The sequence below is a fragment of the Erinaceus europaeus genome, chromosome 9, assembly GCF_950295315.1.
Source record: "Erinaceus europaeus chromosome 9, mEriEur2.1, whole genome shotgun sequence".
Taxonomy (NCBI): Eukaryota; Metazoa; Chordata; class Mammalia; order Eulipotyphla; family Erinaceidae; genus Erinaceus; species Erinaceus europaeus.
The window spans coordinates 87,056,136-87,079,365 of NC_080170.1; the positions used below are offsets into that span (position 1 = coordinate 87,056,136).

Below are 23,230 nucleotides of genomic sequence, written 5' to 3' on the forward strand. Positions count from 1 at the left end.
GAGATCTCCAGCCGCCGGTCCGGTCTGAAGGCAGACAAGCTGGAGTATGCAGAGATTCGTGCAGAGATTGCAACCTGCAATTCCTAAAAGTGAAGCTGCGCGGGAAGCCACCTCCGGATGGTGAAACCCCCCCCCCCCCAACAACTAAGACAGTACAGATTTAAATTCGTGTTTAAAATGACATGTCTTCGTAACAAAGGTTTCTCTCCTTGTGTATTAATGACCATATTTATGTGTATGTTTAAAGTTTGGTAAACAGTAGCTTTAAGGCTAAATTCTTACTAGTCAAAGTTAAATGAAAAAGGTTTTCAGCGTAATTCTCATAAAGATAAAAATTAACTTACATTTAAAGTCTGAGGTAAAAATTAGTTAACAATCAATATATTTTAACTAAGTTAGTCTAAACAAAAGGTTAAATAGACTTGTTGATATGTAAAACACTACCTTCTCTATTAGAAATGGTAGATCGCACAATGGCTATGCTAATTATTCTCATGCCTGAGGTTTCCTCTCCGGCCCACACCTAGGGTGTGTCTCCATCTTAAAAGGGTGTAACAAAAGGTTAAAAGACTTTGTTGATGTGTAAAAGTCTCAAATTCCTTCTCTATTAGAAATGTTAGATCGTGCAGTAGATATGCTAATAACAAGTTTTGTTTCATAGTAAGTAAGTTGCAGCCAGCTGCCTGTGGGACCCTAGGCCGTTCCCCGCCTAATTTGGGGGATAATTCTTTCCTTGTTTATCTTTATAACATTCCATACCTGATTCATTCCTGGAAAATTTTAATTATGCTCGATGTCATTTTCATATGAGCTCATTTATGCCGCATTTATTCTGTTTTATTTATTTCACATACTATTATGTTTGGGAGATCATTTGTATACACGTTTGAAGCTGTTCCCTATTAACTTTCTCTACTACATGGTATTTTATTATATGAATATGCAATAATTTATCTTCCTTCTGTACACTGTGGATATTTCCAATGCTGCTATGAGTATGACTGTACATAACAGTAGAATTTATAAATTATTTGCATGCCCCAGCTTTAGTAGATGTTATCAAACTATCCCAAAATGGTCAGACCAGTCTAGACTTCTCAAAATTAATTCTTTAAGGAATTTTTAATTTGTTCTATGGTTTGATTTTTCTTTTAAATACCTGAATTTGGTTTGGTAAATAATAGGAATAATTGAGTATATTTTCATATCCTATTATATAACATACATTATACATATACCTTGCTTATATACCCTATATCCCAATAAAAACATATGTGTCAATGTAGCACATGGATGGGGTATGGTATATTGCACCCAAGTAAAGGACTCTGGGGGCAGGGGGGCTCTCAGGTTCACTGTATGGGGTTAGAGTGGGGAACAGTCCTTGGGTGGTGTGAAATTGTACTTTTATTAATTTATAGTCTTCTATACCACTAAAAACTCAATAAACCAAGGAAAAATACATTGAGTATTTCTGTAACTGCCTACATTTTAATCTGAGTATATATTTCTTTGGTCTAAGCATTTGATGTATCAAATTTGTACTGACTGAATTAAGATCTTGGGCTTAAGCTGTTTAAGCAGTTTGAAATATAAGTTTAAAAATAAAAAGCTTGTATGTGTTGTTTCAACACCATCTTAATAACAATAATAAACTGTAATAGGTAGTATAGTATAGCATTAACTTGTTGACAACAATGGATTTTCTAATAGGCCTAATGCCATTTAAAAGAACCTATTCCCTAGAAATAAGAAAATATGAAATATAGTAAGAGGTGCCAGGGGGTGGCACACCTGGTTAAGTGCATACCTTACAATATGCAAGAACCTGGGTTCAAGTCCCTGGTCCCCATTTACAGAAGGAAAACTTCACAAAAGGTGAAGCAGGGCTGCAGGAATCTCTCTCTCCTTCTGTAACTCCCTCTCCTCTCTCAATTTCTCTCTGTCTCTATCCAGTAATAAATAAATAAATACAAAATTAAAGAAAGTAAAAAATAGTTATAGTAAGATAAGCTCAATGCAACATTCTCATAATTTAAGATGAAAAATATGAATAAGGACAACTTGAAAGTGATATCCTTGGATAGCAAAAAAAAAAAATCCACATTATAAATATGTATGTTTCTTATTAGTGACTTAATATTGATCTACATGGAGATTGCACAAGAAGAAAAATAAAAAGAAAAAAAACATATTGATCTACACTATTATGAGATATATATTTCTTAGACTATAAGAGATATATACTCAGATTAAAATTTAGGCAGTTAAAGAAATATTCTATGTATTTTTCCTTGGTTTATTGAATTTTTAGTGGTATATAAGAATATAAATTAATAAAAGTTATAATTCTATACTGTTCCTACCACCAGAGTTCTGTATACCCACTCCCTCCATTGGAAACTGCAGTAGTTCTTCCGGCGTTGCAGATCTGGGTAGACTATTATATCTATAACTATCTGTATATATATATATTCTCATTTTCTCTTCTTTTTATTTTTCTAAATTTTCTTTATTGTGGGATTAATGGTTTATAGTCAACATCAAAATACAATAGTTTGAACATACATGCATAACATTTCCCAGTTTTCCACATAGTAATTCAACTCCCGGTAGGTCCTCCTCTGCCATCATGTCCAGGACTTGAACCCTCCCCCATGCACCCCAGAGGCTTTTATTTTGGTGCAATACACCAACCCCAGTCCAAGTTCTGCTTAGTGGTTTCCCTTTTAATCTTGTTTTTCAATTTTTGCCTGTGAGTGAGATCATCCCATATTCACCCTTCTATTTCTAACCTATCTCATTTAACATGATTTCTTCAGCTCCATCCAAGATGGGGTGAAGAACGTGAAATCACCATTTTTAATAGCTGAGTAGCATTCCACTGTGTATATATACCACAACTTACTCAGTCACTCATCTGTTGTTGAACACCTGAGTTGCTTCCAGGTTTTAGCTATTACAAATTGTACTGCAATGAACATAGGTATACGCAAATCTTTTTGGATGGGTATATTTGGTTCCTTGGGATATATCCCCAGGAGAGGAATTGCAGGATCATAGGATAGGACCATTTCTAGCCTTCTGATAGTTTTCCAGACTGCTCGCCACAGGGGCTGGACCAATTGACATTCCCACCAGCAGTGCAAGAGGGTTCCTTTGTCCCCACAACCTCTCCAGCATTTGTTGCTGCTACATTTTCTGATGTATGACATTCCCACAGGAGTGAAGTGGTATTGCAATGTTGTCTTTATTTGCATTTCTCTGACAATCAATGACTTGGAACATTTTTTTTTCTTATATTTCTTGAATCTCTTGTATGGTGAATATTTTCTTCATATCCTCTCCCCATTTTTTGGATGGGGTCATTTGTTTTTCTTGTTGCTGAGTTTGGTGATATATATATATATATATATATATATATATGTCATTAGCCTCTTGTCTGATGTATTTTGTCCCTTTTTTTTCTATGTCCCTGCCTTCTCTTCCTTTCTAAGGCCTATCTACACATATTATTACTTCTGAAAGTTCTTTTGTCCCTCCTCTTCCTCCAAGTCCCAATGGAATTTATGTTCAGAGCCCTCTGATCATCTCCTCCTATCATTTCTCCCTCTCTGGGAGTATGAACCAAAAATCTTTATGGGATACAGAAGGTTGAAGTTATGGCTTCTGTAACTGCTTCTACACTAGATACGGGCATTAGCAAGTTGAACCTAGTGAGGTAGGGCTTTGGAGAGGTGAAGTCCTATGATACATAGTGGGGCAATCCCTACCATTGCTACTTTACAAATTCCTGGAGTGGCCCACAAGAGGCCTTATGATGATGTTCCTGGTGGAAGTGATCAGTAATGGTGGAGAGAGGGATATATTTTAGAGGTCTAGGCTTCTCATATCCATGTGGGAATCCAGGAATTCCTTGCATAGGACCCTAATGATGGGGTGGTCCGGTAGGGACCAAAAAGTGTGTCATTAAGTGAGCCAGTCTAAAGATATATGTTTCTAAACTAACCTATAAATCCAAAATAAACCTTATTGAATTAGTGAATTATTTATTTTTGTTGGATTTTTCAAGTAATTTTAAAGTTCAACTGCAAAATTGTACAGAACTAATTTGTAAAACTCTGAGATATGACTACTTTTGTAATAAAAAAAAAAACTTTTAAAATGGATCCAGGTTCAGAGGGTAGTTTTTACAAGTTTCTATTTGTGAGTACCACTAAAATATTAAATTTTGCAATATTAACATTCATTCAACTGTTGCAATCTACTCAACCCTATCCATTGAACCCCTTGGTAGCTAATCTTTTTTTTTTTTTAAGTACAGAGTATTTTTTAAATTTATTTAAAAAAGGAAACACTGACAAAACCATAGGATAAGAGAGGTACAACTCCACACAATTCCAACTACCAGAACACTGTATCCCATCCCCTCCCCCTGATAGCTTTCCTATTTTTAACACTCTGGGAGTGTGGACCTAAGGTTTGTGGTATGCAGAAGGTGGAAGGTCTGGCTTCAGTAATTGCTTCCCCACTGAACATGGACGTTGACTGGTCAGTCCATACTCCCAGCCTGCCTCTCTTTTTCCCTAGTGGGGTGGGGCTCTGGGGAAGCGGAGCTCCAGGACACATTGGTGGGGTTGTCTGTCCAGGGAAGTCTGGTCAACATCATGTTAGCATCTGGAACCTGGTGGCTGAAAAGAGACTTAACATACAAAGCCAAACAAATTGTTGACTAATCATGAATCTAATGGCTGGAATAGTACAGATGAGGAGTTGGGGGGTCTCCATTTTGTATATAGCTAGTAGGCATATTTTAGTTATATTCCAAAGGGCCTGTGGCCATACTAGTTGTTGTTGTTGTTGTTGTTGTTGTTTTCCTTTTCCTGGGCCTGACATCTGATATGCAGGTGGATCCAAGTCATTGTCTGGGGAGATGATGTCACGGCTGGGAAAAGGACCAGGAAGCTGGATCCAGGAAGAGAGTAGCTCTGATAGTGGTCTGATAGTGACTAAAGAGTCATCATTAAAGTACCCCAGTCTCTTGCATTTATTCAGCTTTTGCAGTCCTTGCTTTGATAAGGTTAGCTTTGGAGTGAGTTAAGGGAAGTATAAGAGGAAGTAGGTGAGGAGAATATCTAAGTCTAAGTGGACACTATTTCATTATGAACTTTATACTGACTCACTGCAGTCTATTGTGTACTTTTGCTTTCAGGTATATATTTTGCCCTAATTTATGGATACATATGAACATATGCTGTATCTCACGGGACCTGGTCTATGTCTAGGTTTTGGGACTTTGTTAGGAAGTGAACTACCTGGAATGAAATTAAAGAATCCTATGAAAGGAAAGGTCTCACCTGAGTAATGAGGCTGAAGGGTTGTCATTCCACACCTGAAGTCTCTGGACACAGTCTGAGGTGGTACTGGTTGCATTGATTAGGTTGGAATCAGCGGATGACATATCATTTGGCATGAATTGAGAGAAGCATGCAGGAAAGTGAGCCCCACCCTAGAGGTTCCTGCTGTCTTAGGGTTTAAGAAGACAATTGATAGTAATATAATATGATTATATTATTATTATATAATAATATAATAATGATAAGTAATATAATAATAATCACATTATTTGGCAATTGGGTTAACTTTAAAATATCCCTTTGTTAGGATTTGCTGTATCATATACAGCATCACCATAATTTATGTCCTTTGACATTATTTGTATATAGCTGTGCCAATGGTTGCATCTGTTCTCCCTGGTCTAGGCTTTTAAGAGAGTCAACATATCAAAGACTCAGTCTGTGCTTTAAAAAGTTTGAGACATTCAATCAATTTCCCCTGTCATATTAATTAGTGATTTATATGACTACAAATTAATAGGACTGTACATAAACACCATTCCCACCACCAAAAGACTGTGTCCCATCCTATCCCCCAGCCCTGTGAAGCCAAACATCCACCCTCACCCCAGGGTTTTTACTTTGGTGCCCTACTCCAATAGTTGTTTATTTCTATCATGTTTTTTAAAGGGTTCTCTACTTAACTGTCCTTTAAGCACTTAAATACAACAGATAACAATAACTCACCTTATTACTTTCTACCCCCAACCTACATAGAAATATCCTGCAGTTTCCAAATCAAGATTTGGGTTCACCCACTTCCCTACCACATCAGTTACAGGGATGTCTATGAAAGCAATACCCTGCCAAGTCAGACTCAGACTTGTGGCTTTCTTCATTTCAGCTATTTAAACCTAGGTGCTGCTCGTTCTCTCTCTCTCTCTCTCTCTCTCTTCATTTTTATTTAAAAAGAAGTGGAGGAAACATCCTCATGCAGTGCTTTTTAAATGAAGTAACTTGTCAAGTCAGAGACTGTGGCAGTAATCTGAAAAGTAGTAAATTTAGCGACCCTCTCTTGCACTGACAGCCTGTCACGGGCTTGAAACATAAATAGTAGTGGAGACAAATCGCTGCTGTTTTCCTATTAAGCTTTGGCCCACAGGCCCCTGGAAGGCTATGAGGCCAGTGGGCCCAGTCTAGGAGAGCAACTTCTCTCAAGAGGAGACATGTGCTTACTCCTGCTCTTCCACTCAGTAGGTACCCCTTGTGCACTCCCCATCACATCCCCATATCAATACTGCAAAATCCAGATCAGGATTTTGCAGTATTGATATGCAGAGGTCTATAATCTATCTGATGGGGGTAATTCCTAGCTTAAACATTTTGGTCTAAAAGCAAAAATAAAATTTCAGACCCCTTCTACTATTTATTGACCCGTAAACAACTAAAGTTTGACTACGTTATGCTAAAAGCAAACATTCTAAGAACATCATTTCCTTTTCTTCTCTACCATCACCCCTTATTCCTACTTTTCTTTTCATGATTAATTTATTGACTTCAAGGAAGAATATCTCTCTAAATTGGATCAAACAGCTTATTCAGCTGAAGAAGTGACCACAGCAACATCAGAGGCTGTAATGAAAGGGTGGAGAGCCAGACAGAGAGTTATCGCCTGCTTGTTTTTAATTACTTTCTAGAAGCTTCTGGGAATCTACAAAACTATCCCTAGCAATCCTTCCACAATGTATTTGCTATACTGAGTCTAACACATTTTCGTACAAAATGCCAATTGATTTATGTGACACTTAGAAACAGCAACCACTACTTTCATCTCAATCTTAATATTTAATCCTCAGCTGTCACTAATGACATGTCAGGTAATAATCCTACAGTTCTGATGACAGTGGTCAAGATCTTGCTTGTTGCTGCCTCTATCGAGCAGTTCTTATCTCTGCCTCACTCTCTTCTAGGAAATAGTCTACAAAACAGTTCAAGAAAGAAAAGGTTTAATTTTCAAATGACTCTTCTAAGTATTTTGTTTTCTTTTTCAGTTTTACTGTAGCCTTATCTACAGTAATAAAAAATAGTGATAGTAATTCCTCTACTTGCTCTATAGCATACAAATATTCTGCAGTATTTACTAGAGTTATCACTTATATATATTGCACATACAAATCTATGCTTAATCCAAATGTCTTAGCAGCTCCATACTTGAGTGCCAGAAGCATGTACTCCCCAAGATATTTCAAGAAAACTTCATACCAACCATGTCAAGAATTGAACTAATTATTATTGCCCCAAAATAAGCACTCCTTTCTGATTTCTGGAGGAGTACCACCTGTATTAAAGCCCAAAAGTTGCTAGCTTCCAAACTACACATAGCATTTAAATAGGCTTCTTCATACTTGAGAAAACTCACGTAGACTACAAGAGATCCCAAGACAGATGAGGGTGTAACATTTCTCTCATTGAGCCAGTACTTTGCCTCAAAATCTTCCTCAACAGCATTCTCTAGCCAGACACTGTCAATAGGTCAGGGTCAATAACTATTTGATATTCTTAAAGAAGCATCTCCATTTTCACAGCAATTGAAAAAAAAAAAAAAGGTTTGTTGCAACACATATTGGGACTTAGTCAAGAAACTGATATGAAGAGTAAATTGCATTGATACACAAATAGCGTTGAATAGAATTTCCATAGGATGTCATGCTTATACCATGTGGCAGAAAGAAAATGGGGGAAAGGCGGGAAATAAATCACAAAACAAAAGTGGGGGGAAGAGGTAGTTGCATACCGAGTACATGGTACATTCCCAAGTTCAAGGACCAAGGTTCAAACTCCAGTCCCCACACACAGAGGGGAGTCCTCTGAAGCTGTGGAACAGTGTTACAGATCTATCTCTTTCCCTCTCCTTTTTTGTTCCTCCCAACTTCTCTCTGTCCTACCTAGTTAAATAAAGGAAAACTGTTAACTGGTAGGAGCTGTGGATTCATCATGCAGGCACAGAGTCCCAGAGATAATGTTGGTGGCAGTAGAAAGATAGAGATAGTCTAGGAGCATGGACCTACCTGCCAGAACCCATGTTCAGCAGAGAAGCAATTACAGAAGCTAGACCTTCTGCATTCTGCACCCCATAATGACCCTGAGTTCATGTTCCCAGAGGGATACAGAATAGGAAAGCTTTCAAGGGAGGGGATGGAATACAGAATCTGCTGGTGGGAACTGAATTATACCCTTTTTGTCCTATGGTCTTGTCAATATTTTTATTTTATAAATACAAAAACATGAGTGTACCACCATCCAGACCCCCCAATTTAAGGCATTTTAGCAAGGAAGAATATAACTATCTTGTCCTGAGGCCAGGAGGTGGTTGACTATACACATTATAATGCACAAGAGCTCAGATTCAAACCTCCAGCCCCCACCTGCAAGGGGAAACTTCATAAGTAGTGAGGTAGTGCTGCAGATGTCTTTCTCTCTCCCCTTTATCTCTGTCTCTATCCAAAAAAATGAATAAAAAATTTAAAAATAGTAAAATAAAAAAATTAAAAAGCAATGCAATTGTATTTGGAAACGTGTTTGCCATAAAGCTCCATCATATTTTCCATGAGATACAGAGAGATGGAACAAAGCAAATCCTTAGTGTGTGTCCTTGTGTACATCCTCCTGTCACATCAACCTGCTCATTTCTCCCGCATGGAGAGCTCTGGTGCAAGTAGGCTAACTGGATTGTCATACCTTTTTATAACTTACCAGCTCTGATTCTAACCACTTGTGTATTTCAGCTTCTGAAAACTTACTTCTCCTGGTAATTTTAATACCATAAATGAGTTCTACATGGTCTCTGCAGCTCCCTGCCTGTCAGCCTTTGTGTGTACCAAAGGCTTTCTATTTCTGTTGGGGGGGGGGGGTGCTGTCTTTACAAGTGCTTGAGTGGTGGCTAAACTTTTAAATACCAACCTTTTCCTTATTTCTTGCTTTATTTGATTCTCACAATAACAGAGAGGAAAACTTATGAAGCTAAATCCTGTCTTTACTTTTTTTTTTTTTTTTTTTTTTTTACCAGAACACTGCTCAGCTCTGGCTTATGGTGGTATGGGGGATTGAACCTGGGCCTTGGGAGCCTCAGGCATGAGAGTCTTTTTGCATGACTGTGATGCTATCTACCCCGCCCCCTGTCTTTACTTTTTAATGGTGAAGCTGCATGACTTTAGAAACTTCCAAAGTAATTTGTTCTTGGCCTCCCATTTAGCCTGAGATTATGGAAATAGAGCACGTTCTGAGAGCTAAGAATTCAGCCAACTTTAGCCTCTCCTGGCATCTAATGATAGAAGTAGCCATGCTTCACTGGAAATGTGTACTTCAGAAATCTACCAACCTGATGGAACCCTGTTTTTCTTTAATAACACTAAAACATGGATAATGAGAAAATTCCTTCTCCTCTCTAAAATTTGGGTTTCCTCAGCTGCAAGCAATCTTAGTGATATTGTGAATTAAATAGATAACAGTTCATCATCTAGCACCATGCCTAGTATTTATTTAAGTTGTAACTCATTCAATAATTACTCTGTAACATTTCTTTGTTGGCATATGTCAGGGTGAGGGGGTGGGAGGTTGGGGCCCAGGCCTGCAAAGCTCATGCTTTACCTGGTGAACTGTTATATAACACACCCTCACCTCCCTTTTTTAATGCATTACTGGAGAATTAGCCCAGAATCTCACCTAATGTAGGTGTAATATCATCACTAAGTAGCCTCCTCAGCCTGGTGTTTTATTTGTATAGAGGCTAAGGGGAGAGGGACGTAGAATAAGAACAATGCCATAATGCTGCTCTGCTATTCATAGAAGGTCCCACAGTGCCAACTGTGATGTTCCCATGCAATACAAGGAGTGTGATCTATTGGGTGAACTATCTTCCATTCCTGAAATATTCCTTAAGCGCTCCAACACTGGGGGTGGAGGGGGTAACAATGATAAGTAGAATCAAATGTCCTTGCAGAGGTAAACTTTACAATGGAATAATAGCCATTATCAGCACAATTTCCTCTTAAAGATCTAACCACAAGGGATCCTGACCTCAAGCCTAGAATTTAGAAAGGCAGAATAGTTTCTAAAAACTGACACCAAGTAGGGGGCATTGCTTAACTAGGAGTACTATAATAGAATGGCATGGCCTGAAAAGGATGTGTGGATGGCAGTCTTTGGTTGGATGCTGAGCTGAAACCTTGCCAGCCAGCTGATATTGTGTATGTTAAAGCAAAAATACAAACTGGAATGAATTGGATTGCTTTAGGTGCCAGGAAACATAGTGCCAGGGTGCTCTTCACTTGGCCCATGCTCTTTCATAGAGCAAAAGCCAGTTATGGATCTTTCCTGGTATTGTGTTTGTCTCTGGTTTCTGAGTACTGACTATACCCTTTGGTGCAGCAGAAGGCAGGGGGCCAATTTACATAATCTGAATCCTGTGGAGTCTCACTATTCAAAATAGGAACATTTCTACAATAGAGCGGCCCACTCCTTCCCTTTCATGATGCTTGAATATCTTAATAGTGAGGCATATCCTTTTCTCTACAGAAATCTTGCATCTTTCATTTTCATTCCCCTAATTCTTCCTTAAAAATCGCCTTCATCTTATCACTTCTCTCAGTTTCCCTCACCCACAACTATCACTCTCTCCAGTGATTTGCTTTTCCCTGACTCTCTTGTTTTCCTATAATGTGATTGTTGCTTCTAGAAAGTATGTCTTCCCCCCACCTCTCCCTTTTTAAGTCCTGGATCACTTACTACTTTTCACCCCTCCACCTTTGGACAGAAACACTATCAAACACCACCGGGCCTCTCAGGTGGGATTTGAAGCTGAGAAACAAAAACTTCAAAGGATTCAGAGATATATGGCTGGAAATATAAACAGAACCGTATCGGAGATATTTTTCTAGATTTGTGTATTTCCTTCTTCTCTCTTCCTTATTTTTTCACATGTATGTTTGTCGAAAATGTGATACATGAAAAAAAAAAAGTAGAGACAGAAACAAAAACAGAACAAGTGAATATGTCCTTGGGGGCAGGAGTAGGGGAAGACGTGAAAAGTACTGTGAGAACAGAATGCTCATTATAACATTTGAAGTTAGCACAGTAAACTTCAAATGGCATCACTGATTCAAAATAATTTTCTTTGACTGTATATGTAGAAATTCACAGATTATTTTTTCTCATCCTCTCTACTACCTTATCTAACCACACACACACTGCAAGACAAGTTCAGGCCTTTGCTTTTCATTAAACTATATAGGTAGTTGTATTTATAGCTACTTGCAGATAATTATTCAGGTTTAGATATGTAAAGGAAATGTTAGTTCCACTACAAGCACATCTGCCCTTTTATGAAATGGTGATCTATAGAGATCTTGTACTTGAAAGATTCTTCTCTGAACTGAAAAAAAAAAAGTTGCTTATTTCTTAAATATAACAGCCCTTCTACGTCTTTAAAGTCAGAAACATTCAAATTTAATGCCATTTCCTGTGTCTCCTGTAAAAATAATGAAAGTAGACACCATAATGATTATTAAGTAGGTGTAGTGTTTTAAAAAAAAAAACATTCCAAATGGAGACTGCTTGTCATGTTCTGGGGAATTTTCAAAATTAGTTTTACTTTGTTCTATGAACAAATACTTTGAGTATTAGTGGATTCGTATGCTGTTTCCTAAAGATTAGAGTGAAAGGTTATATGTTAACAAATAACTATGTCTGCATAAAAGAAGAGAATTTGGGGAGGGAGAAGCAGGTGAGAAAAAAGAAGAAAAAAATGAGAGAGGAATCCCATGTAAATGTGCTTAATGTCAAATGGCAGCTTGCTTTCCAATGCTGATTGACCTAGAAAATCTAAGTAAATCAACATTTTGAATGTGAATGCTACAAGTTTCACCAAAGCACAGAAATCTGAGGCTCTATACTCAAGAGGGCGACACCTGGTATGCATTAATTGGAGTAATTCCTGACTGATTCGCCTCTACTTTGGGGAACATAGAAGAAAAGACTTTTCTCTTGCCATTAGCTCTAGGCTCCCTTCAGTCCCCTGACTTATGAAGAAGTATTAAAAGGACGAATATATACAATTTGAGTAAACAGTGCTAAAAGGGGATATGCTAATAATGGCAAGAGTGTGAGAAGTGTATACACAGAGGAGGATGAGAAGTTATTTAGCCTGGTAGCTGAATATTGCCAGGAGACATAAAAGCACAGTAAGCAAAGGGAGATTTAAGCTAAACATCAGGTCCCAAAATAAATATAACACTTGGCAACATGAGCAAACTTGTGGAAATAGGCTGAGATGTTTAAAATACCGAAAAATTGAAATGTGCATTTCAAGTAAACATTTCTACAAAGGCAAAGATAATAGGTAAAAAGGGAAAACAGCCTCACCAATGTGTCCTGGGACACCACCTCTCCAGAGCCCTCTGCCACTAGGGAAAGATTAAGAGCATGTTGGGGGTATGGACTGACCTGCCAATACCCATGTCCAGTGAAGAAGCAATTACAGAAGCCAGATCTTCCACCTCCTGCAACCCATAAAAAAACTTTGATCCAGGGAGTTGGGTGGTGGCACAGAGGGTTAAGTTCAAGTGGTGCAAAGCACTAGGACCGGCTGAAGGATCCTGGTTTGAGCCCCCAGCTCCCCACCTCCAGGGAAGTCGCTTCACAAGCCGTGAAGCAGGTCTGAAGATGTCTATCTTTCTCTCCCCCTCTCTGACCTATCCGACAACAATGTTAAAAAACAAGGGCAACAAAAGGGAAAGTAAATAAATAAATATTAAAAAAATAAAAACTTTGGTCCAGGGTGTGGGGCAGTGGTGCACCCACTTAAGCACACATACTACTAAGTGCAAGGACATAGACAAGGATCCCATTCCGAGCCCCTAGGTCCCCACCTGCAGGGGGGGCACTTCACTAGTAGTGAAGCAGGTCTACAGGTGTCTGTCTTTCTTTCCACCTCTCTATCTCCCCTTTCCTCTCAATTTCTCTAGTGATGAGAATGTTGTGGAATAATACACCTTATCTTATAATTTCGTAGATCAATATTAAGTCACTAATAAAATTTAAAAAAGAAACATTCATCTTTATAGTGTGGGTTTTTTTTTTCTATCCAAAAGGATATCACTTTTAAGTTTTTCCTTATTTATTAACATTTTTAATCCTAAATTTTGAGAATGTTGCTTACTATGTTTCTTTAAACAACAAAATAAAGATTTTGGGGTCCAGGTGGTGGTGCACTTGGTTGAGCACACATTACAATGTACAAAGACCCAGGTTCAGGCACCCATTCCCCACCTATAGGGGGGAAGCTTCATGACTGGTAAAGTAGGTCTGCAGGAGGCTCTCTGTCTCTCTCCCTCTCTATCTTCCCCCTCCCTCTCAATTTCTGGATGTCTCCATCCAATAAATAAAGATAATTTAAAAAATTAAAGATTTTCTTTCTTTTTTAGTATTGGATAGAGAGAGAAAAAATGAGAGGTGAGAGAAAGAGACAGAGAGACACCTTCAGACCTGCTTTACCACTCATGAAGCTTTCCTTCTGCAAGTGGGGACCAGGGACTTGCACACTGTAATGTGTGCATGTGCACTTAACCAGGTGTGTCACCCACTGGCCCCTCTTACTATATCTCATCTTTTCTTACTTCTAGGAAATAGGTTCTTTTAGTATCATTATCTAACTGGCATTATTCCTATTAAAAAACTCATTGTTGTCAACAAGTTAATGCTATAATATACTACCTATTACATTTTCTTAATGCTGCTAAAATGGTATTGAAACAACAGCTGTAGGTATCACTTAGAAAGGAGGGAAGGCAGGACCAGAGTAAAAAATTGGCAAATATATATAAATATAGAGGGAGTAGGGTGGTGTCATGCCTGGTTAAGCACTCATACTATTAAGTGCAAGCATCCATGTAAGGATCCAAGTTTGACCCCTGCTCTGTACAGGGGATGCTTGACAAGTGGCAAAGTAAGTCTGTAGGTGTCTATCTTTCTCTCTCTATCTCCCCTTCCCCTTTCTGTTTCTCTCTGTCCTGTCCAATGAAATGGAAAAAGTCATTTCCAGGAACAATGGTTTGTAGTGCCAACACTGAGCCCCAGCAATAACCCTGGATGCAATAATAATAATAGTCATAAAAATAATAGCCAACACTTATCTGTGATCTTGGGAAAACTATTGCAGTTTCCAATGGAGTGATTGCAGAGATGGAACAATGTGGAATTTTATACACCTGTTATCCCACAGTTTTGTAAATCAATATTAAGTTACAAAAAAAAAAAAAAAAGAAAGAAAGAAAAGAAAAAGAAGAAGAGAAAACCTTCCATTGTATCCATAAGTCTTTATTCAACCAGAGAACTTGGAAGATATGTTGTTACTTTCTGACCTGAGAGGCCTCTTAAGGTTGAGAGAGTAAGGACAAAGGTGACAAGACCAGCTGGCCAGAATGATCTGAAAGAATAGAGAAGATATGTCCTGACAGGTGCAGACACATTGAGATAGAGGTTGAGAAACCAGCTAATCTAGCCTGTAATTTTTTACTTCTAATGAAACAGGTATACTCCATGCTTTGCAATAGGAAGCTGTTCTTGTCCAAAAAAAATCACATCATCTGTTTTAAGTAGGAGGATTGATTGGTATCTCTACACCTTTTACTGAAACAATCACTCTACACAACAGATATCTCCTCACAACTTGACCAGATAGGCCCCTACCCAGTCTTTTACAACAAAATATTAAGCACACCCTTTCTTCCCTAGTGAACAGATATAGACTCTGATTGCATCATTAAAAGGGAATGTATTTAATACACCAGCTTCACATATGCATACGCTTATCCACCTACAAAATTTTACTATATTCCCTTAAATCATGTCATGTTTGAATATCATCAAAAATTTTGACTAATATGCACCAATATTTTGAGCTAAGACATTGTCTCTGAGTAATATACAGTCTGACCCTTTGACTTTCTAATAACAGAAAAGTTTCATGCCTCCTCAAGTCTCTGTATGAGAAGTTCTCAAATGAAGCATAAGAAACAATGCATTGTGGGCAAAGTCTCCTCTGGATAGTGAAATAGACTAGCAAAAAATGTCAGCAAGTGGAGAATCCAGGGGGTAAAGAAAATGACAACAAAGAGGTTAGGAAGTGTTGTATAACATTTATAGTCTTGTTGGGCTTGTGAGATGAGGAAAGGCCTAGTTTCTCTTACCTATGTTTGATGTGCTCCTGGAGACTCACTCTGGTGAAATAGTTATATAGTGTGCACTGGAGATAGAAGGAGCCAAAGGTATGAGAAGAGTTATCATGAGAGAATCAAGAAGGATCTTCTATGTATGTAAGGAACACTTAGGGAAAGCTCCTCCTTCATCTTCAAGTAATATTGGAGCAAACTCTGCCTAGTCTGTGAGATGGAAAATTCATCCCATTGCATGAGAGCCTGATCTATTATCAGAAAAGCCCAAAATTACTAATACTGACATTTTCTAGTAAGAATCCATCCCAGGTCCAAACCCAAATAACATGACTTTATATATATTCTCTAGTTTAAATATTTATTATCACAGGTGCCATCTTCCCAGACGACAGGGCTTTAGATCTGTTAAAAATCACTTTTCTCCTCTCCTGAAACTAGTTTCTCTCCAAAATTCAAACTGCAATGTAGTGACCCATTACCCACTAATTCTAAATGTTTTTAATTTTTTTTCTTTTTTAATTATTGGATAGAGACAGTCAACAATCACAAGGAAAGGGGATGATAGAGAAGAGAAAAAGAGACACCTGCAGGGCTGTTTCACCACTTGCAGAGTAGATGGGCACAGGGGACTCAAACCTGGATCCTTGTGTATTGTAACATGTGAGCTCAACCACTACCTGGCCCCTCAATTCTAGGCATTTTATGTAAATTAAAAAGATGTAAGTGTTGCTAGCCCTCATTAAGAAATGTAAAGAGAATTTATGTGCTTTTTCTTTCATCTACTGACAAATCTTATACCTATCTGAAATAAGGTTGATTGGTTATAGTGGTAGCATAGGAAAGAAACTCTAAAGCATTCTAAAATCATCTTTAACCCTTTCCTATAAAGTAAACCATTATTTTACTATCAATTTCCACCTCTGCACTCTAGATTTTTAATGAGCTCACACCTAATTTGGGCTACAATTGGCAGAGTTGTCATTAATCTCTAGATTATATTTTGCTAGAAGAGTCTTAGCATAAATTAGTTGTCATGTCTCTTGGTCCATAAAAGTAAGTGCATAGGAAAGATTTTTTTCCCCTTAAGTTCAATAAAGTGGATTACTCCCCTTTCTGAGATTACTAATTAGTTCCTTTCTACCTTCTGCTTCTGTGACCTGTTAAGTCAAGTCTGACTTGAATGTAGATAGAAAATAGTGTTGTATAAAGAATACGTAACTACATATTTATAAACCCTTTCTAAAAGATTTTCAGTAGTCTGTGCTAAATGAAATACAAACTAAATAATTTTATGTAACTATTGTCTTTTTGTTATTGGTATTGCAAACTTTCCTCAAAACTAGTGATATTGACAATTGACAGAATACTCAAAGCTTGGAGCTTTCCTGACAGTTGTGCTTTAGAGTGTTTCAAAGAGGCCCTAAGTTCTTTTGGGAGCCTAGTTAACAGGCTCAGCTGACATATTTAGACAGTGAATGTGTCTCTGTGCTGACTGTCTGTTATGTTGATTTGGCCATCAGGGAATTTCTCGAAAAGGAAAACAGCTTGTACCATTTGAACAGTTATTAATAATTGGTACCGTTTAGTGTAGGATGACCAGGAGCAAGATTTCTTCATGGTGGCAAGAATGTTTCCTTTAGCACCCTCACAGCTGTTCTATCTTAACCTAACCATCAGTGAAGTTTTCTGAGTGGCTTAAGGGAAATTCAGCTGAACTAAGTCCATAGTCCTATCTGACCAAGCTTTTAGTCTACTCAACTTCTTCTCCTTTCACCCACTTGCTCATTCCCTTTTTTGTTTGTTTGTTTGTTTTCATCCTTCTTTACTTACTCTTCCTTATTTCTCTTTTCCACACTCATTCTCATAAATCTTCCACTCTGTGGGAACTGAGCAATCCTGAGATTTCTTTACTAAATGGACGCATCTAATTTTGTAGAGTTTTCCATGAAAAACCTCAAGATTCTTAATTCCACTGGAATTTCCTCCTCAGCCCCCATGACTATTATGAAATTTTCACAGCCCATTCTCAACGATCTAGTTCACAACCTGATAGCCTTCATAATGATGTTGTCTGACCATGAATAAGGAAACTATAATTACAAGACACGGTTTTGAACCTAGCCCTTGTCATTAGAATTCCACATGGTTTGGGGCAGAAAACTGATAGGATCTCAAAAGGAAACTGCCTCTCCTAATAGCAACAGTATGTAATAGCCATGTTATTCTGTAGCATGGTATAATTGATGCCAATGCTCACTCATGCCCTCTCCAAACTCTTTACAGCCTGTGTGCTCTTCTCTGACCTCCAGATTTGCTTTAGGTCCTTGAGCAATGATTGGTGGATTTGGATGTATAAACACTCTAACACCTGGTCTCTTGGTCAGGAAAACTCTGAAGTGGGACATACACTATACCCTCAAGATCCCTAAGGGATTGGGCTGAGTTGCCCTCTGTGGGGTAACTTATCCTTGCTTCACTTCTCTCTTTAGGTCCATACATATCCTCACTCCTCTGCCAGGCTTTACACTTTTTCATTAATAACATTCATGTGGCTTTTTGTGTTAGAATCTGCTTCTATGGAACCTGACCTCTGGCAAAGAATATTGTTAAATTATTGAAAAGCCAGGTGGATTTATTGCTTCTAAAATGAAAAAAGAGTCAACCTGATGCATATATTAACTTTAAAAGCAATCATGCAAACCTCTGTTTTTCAGGAAGAGAATTTGAAGGAGAAGAAGAATATCTAGAGATCCTCGGCATCACCAGGGAGCAATCAGGCAAATATGAGTGCAAAGCGGCCAATGAAGTCTCCTCAGCGGATGTCAAACAAGTCAAGGTCACTGTGAACTGTGAGTATGGCAGGAGCCAGCAGGTGCTATGTACCCAGAGCCTATCTTCACCTCCAGAAAGCTCTAAAGATCCCATTAACAAAATAACATTGCATTTCAAACAGATGCTTTTCTGGTCAGGAATGTACATTTATACACTGGACATATTCAAGGGCAGGAATTGGCCTTTGAATTTGATAAATAAACTACCATCTCTAAATATAACCTATAGTACATTTAACAATACACTCTTGTCTTTTACTCAGAATACAAAATTAAGAAAACATGGTCAGACAACACTAGCATTTCTGGCAATCATTGTACGGTCCTTTGTGGAGACCAAGGTCATACAATTCTGGAAAAAGTAGCAATTCATAACTGCTTTAACTGGAATTGCCATCATATTTTTTTTTTGCTTCTCAGAAGGGAATAACCCAATATTATATTTTATTTTCTCTTATTTAACTAATGGCCTTGGGGACAAATTCATGTCACTGTGGTCAGATACCATGTGTCTCCAATGGCTAACAGGGAGACCAGATAAGTTAATTTTGATTATCCGTTTGTCCCAAAGTATGGACATTAAAAAGGAAGATTTCACTAAGATGCATAGGTAAGTGGGCATACTTTGAACTTCTCAGATGAAAGGATCCTTAGATGTAGTTCAAAAGACAGGAGTGTGTGTGTGGGGTGGGGGGGGGGGAGACTCATATGATGTGTGTCAGCCAGAAAAGGAATAAAGAGAATTCGTTTACCCTGTTCAGTTAGGACTGACTTTCTACATCATTCAAATTCAAGTTCCTCCATCACACATTGATGTGTCTAATGAAAAGGACAATAGATTTCTTGATAGTTTTCCCTTTCTGTGTATTTAATACAGACACAGGTATACACCTTACACCTTATAGCATATGCATAGGTAACACACACACCTACAAATATATACTCTGTGCACATATAACATGCACACACATATAGACACAAAGATTTGTACACAAGCATTTGAACACACATTGAACGTATACTTTGGACCATGATAAATTATTTTTCAGCATCTTAATCCCTTTTGTAGTCTTATATGACAGCAGTACATTTACATATATCAGAGTAGATTGTGATTGATTACATTTTAGAGTTCAGGATACTCAAGTCCAAAGAATGAACTCCCCATTCCAAAGTGACACAGGGAGCTAATGTCAGAAAGAAAAAAAAAAGTCTCAAACTCAAGCCTGTTTGATTCTGAAGCTCATGTTCTCCGGAGGCAGAGGAGGAACTTCCATTTCTTAATACTCGTACAGCATTGAATTCAGGTACTAACATTAATTTTAATCCTCAAAGTGTATTTATCATATATACATCATTAGTTCCTCAAGATTAGGAGACTGCGTAGGGCTATGCTATCCATATGGTCCATGCTTGACCCTGGCATTACATGAGAGCTGTTATGGCACTGGTGGAAGTCTGGGTATTGTGTCCTCTGTTTCTCTATCTGATTAAAAAAAAAAAAAAAAAAACCAGCCCAGAGCAGTGAAATTGTATACATGTGATGTTCCAGCTCTATGGAAAAAAAAAAAAAAAGAGGTATGGAGAATTGAAACTGGCTAAGGTAACTTGTCCTGTTACCCTATTCTGGGGTACTCTGTTCCCTGTAGCCATGCCCCACATTGCAGCCTTTGAAACAAGTAGCAAAATCATCTACACACCATACCTAGAAAGACTCTGCAGATGGGACTTTGCTGTAGATTTCTCTGGCACGCATTTCTGATCTTTGTACTGCTTTTATCCCATAGCTGTCTTTTTGTTTTTTAGTCATAGAGTTCTGAAATGCCAGTATTACTATTCTTTTTCAGTGCTGGGTGTGTTTCAAAGACACATTAATGATCTCAATGTTATAAAATGCTGTAGGACCTTTTCTTAACATGAAAGGCAATTTCATGGGTGTTTATATAAGTTTATAATTAGGTTGGTTAGCTTCTTTTATGTACACACAGCCATGCCATCATCTACCACCTCTTCTCTGACTTTCTGAGTTAAGATTTCACTTTCTCTTAATTGACCTTCATCTTAATTAGATTTGTGAAAGTCCAATCATGGAGTACATAGAAAATATTTATGCTTCCATTGTGTGAAACATCAAAGTGGTCTGTAATGCAGATGGTTCCCAAGATCAAAGCCAGCCGCTAGGGCCCTATTATTATTAGTGCAATTAGTCTGACATTGCTCCTTCTTGACTGTCCCCAAAGTGTAACTTAGAACAGAAGAAAATACTGATAATTTTCAAGAAAAGACTTTTATGAAAATGTGAGCTTTCTCTTGTGATGAATGAACCACAGAAGAATAGATTCTAAGACACCTCAAAACAAATTATAAGAAAATCTATAATGAACTTATTCTAACATTCAGGATGTCCTAACTAGCCTCACCTAGCATATGCCTGACCTTGTAAAAATGCTCAGTGAAGGTTTTGTGAATGGGTTGTTAAAAATCACACCAGTAAATTCTACCCTCTTAACATTTTTCCATATTTTGTAGTGACATTGGTTGAAAATCAAAAAGCATATCCTAATATCAATTTCCTTTAGAATCATATTTTATCAGCACTTTATAGACTGAGTATATACATTATAAAGCAACTAATCATTCTATCTGTAGCTCTGCTTAGAAAAAATCCATACTAGAGCCTAGGCATTGGTGCATCTGGTTACGTGCATACATTACAGTGTGCAACGACCCAGGTTCAAGCCTCTGGTCCCCACCTGCAGGGGGAAAGCTTCATGAGTGATGAAGCAGTACTGCAGATGTCTCTCTTCTTCTCTGTCTCTATTAATAATAAGTAAATAAAAAGTATTTTTTAATTTATTTAAGCAAGGAGACATTAAGAAAATTATAAGATGGGGGGGTACAATTCCCACCACCCAATCTCCATATCCCATCCTCTCCCTAATAGCTTTCCCATTCTCTATCCCTCTGGGAACATGGACCCAGGGTCATTGTGGGTTGCAGAAGGTGGAAGGTCTGGCTTCTGTAATTGCTTCCCTGCTGAACATGGGCGTTGACTGGTTGATCCATACTCCCAGTCTGCCTCTCTCTTTCCCTAGTAGGGTGAGTCTCTGGGGAAGCGGAGCTCCAGGATGCATTAGTGGGGTCTTCAGTCCAGGGAAGCCTGGCCGGCATCCTGATGGCATCTGGAACCTGGTGGCTGAAAAGAGAGTTAACATACAAGGCCAAACAAATTGTTGAGCAATCATTGACCCAAAGGTTGGAATAGTGTTAGGAGGGTACTCACTGCAAACTCTAGTGTACTACTGCTTTCAGGTATATATTTGCCCTAGTTTATGGATACGTGTGAACATATGCTCAGTCTCCTAGAACCTGGTCTATATCTAGGTTTTGGGACTTTGTTAGGAAGTGAACCACCTGGGATGGAATTAGAGAATACTATGAAAGGAAAGGTCTCACCCGAGTGATGAAGCTGAAGGGTTGTCGTTCCACTGAAGTCTCTGGACACAGTCTGAGGTGAAGCATGCTGGGGTGGCACTTGTTGCTTTGATTAGGTTGCAAACAGTGGATGCAATATTATTTGATAAGAATTGGGAGAAGCATAGGGTAAAGTGGGCCCTACCCTAGGATCCCAGGACTGGGGGAAGTTTAGGTTCTATCATGGAAATGTGAGGTCCCTACTGTCTTAGAGTTCAAGAAGACAATGGATAGTTACTGTTATCATCACATTATTTGGTAATTGGGTTAACTTTGAAAAGTCCCTTTGTTAGACATACAATCAATTTTCCTCCTCTCATATTAATTAGTGATTTATATGACTACAATTTAATAGGTGTGTACATAAACACCATTCTCATCACCAAAAGATTGTGTCCCATCCCGCCCACCCACCAGCCAGCCAAGGAAGCCACATATTCACCCTCCCCCTCACCACAGGGTTTTTACTTTGATGCCCTACTTTTTTTTTCTTTTTTATTTAAGAAAGAATTAACAAAACCATAGGGTAGGAGGGGTACAACTCCACACAATTCCCACCACCCAATCTCCATATCCCACCCCCTCCCCTGATAGCTTTCCCATTCTCTATCCCTCTGGGAGCATGGACCCAGGGTCATTGTGGGTTGTAGTAGGTGGAAGGTCTGGCTTCTGTAATTGCTTCCCCGCTGAACATGGGCATTGACTGGTCGGTCCATACTCCCAGTCTGCCTCTCTCTTTCCCTAGTAGGGTGGGTCTCTGGGGAAGCTGAGCTCCAGGACACATTGGTGGGGTCTTCAGTCCAGGGAAGCCTGGCCGGCATCCTGATGACATCTGGAACCTGGTGATTGAAAAGAGAGTTAACATACGAAGCCAAACAAATTGTTGAGCAATCATGGACCCAAAGCTTGGAATAGTGGAGAGGAAGTGTTAGGGAGGCACTCACTGCAAACTCTAGTGTACTTCTGCTTTCAGGTATATATTTTGCAGTAGTTTATGGAACTACACGTGAAAATATGCTCTCTCTCGCAGAAACTGGTGTATATATAGGTTTTGGGACTTTTTTAGAAAGTGAACCACCTGAGATGGAATTAGAGTATACTATGAAAGGAAAGGTCTCACCCGAGTAATGAAGCTGAAGGGTTGTCATTCCACACGTGAAGTCTCTGGACACAGTCTGAAGTGAAGCATGTTGAGGTTGCGTTGATTAGGTTGTGATTGGCAGATGCAGTATTATTTGATATGGATTGGGAGAGGCATACGGGAAAGTGGGCCCTATCCAAGGGTTCCAGGACTGGGGAAGTAGAGGCTCTATAGTGAAGATGTGAGGTTCCTACTGTCTTAGGGTTCAAAAAGACAATC

General features: G+C 38.5%; 1 protein-coding gene across 3 annotated transcripts in view; it reads left to right on the forward strand.

Annotated features, from left to right (window-relative positions):
• LSAMP (limbic system associated membrane protein) overlaps positions 1-23,230 on the forward strand; it is a 791,240-nt gene that overhangs the window by 722,546 nt on the left and 45,464 nt on the right. For all 3 annotated transcript variants that reach the window (XM_007516306.3, XM_060198321.1, XM_007516307.3), the window contains exon 4: positions 18,280-18,414. In XM_007516306.3, coding sequence (XP_007516368.1) covers positions 18,280-18,414 — 135 coding nt within the window. The remainder of the gene's footprint in view (positions 1-18,279; positions 18,415-23,230) is intronic.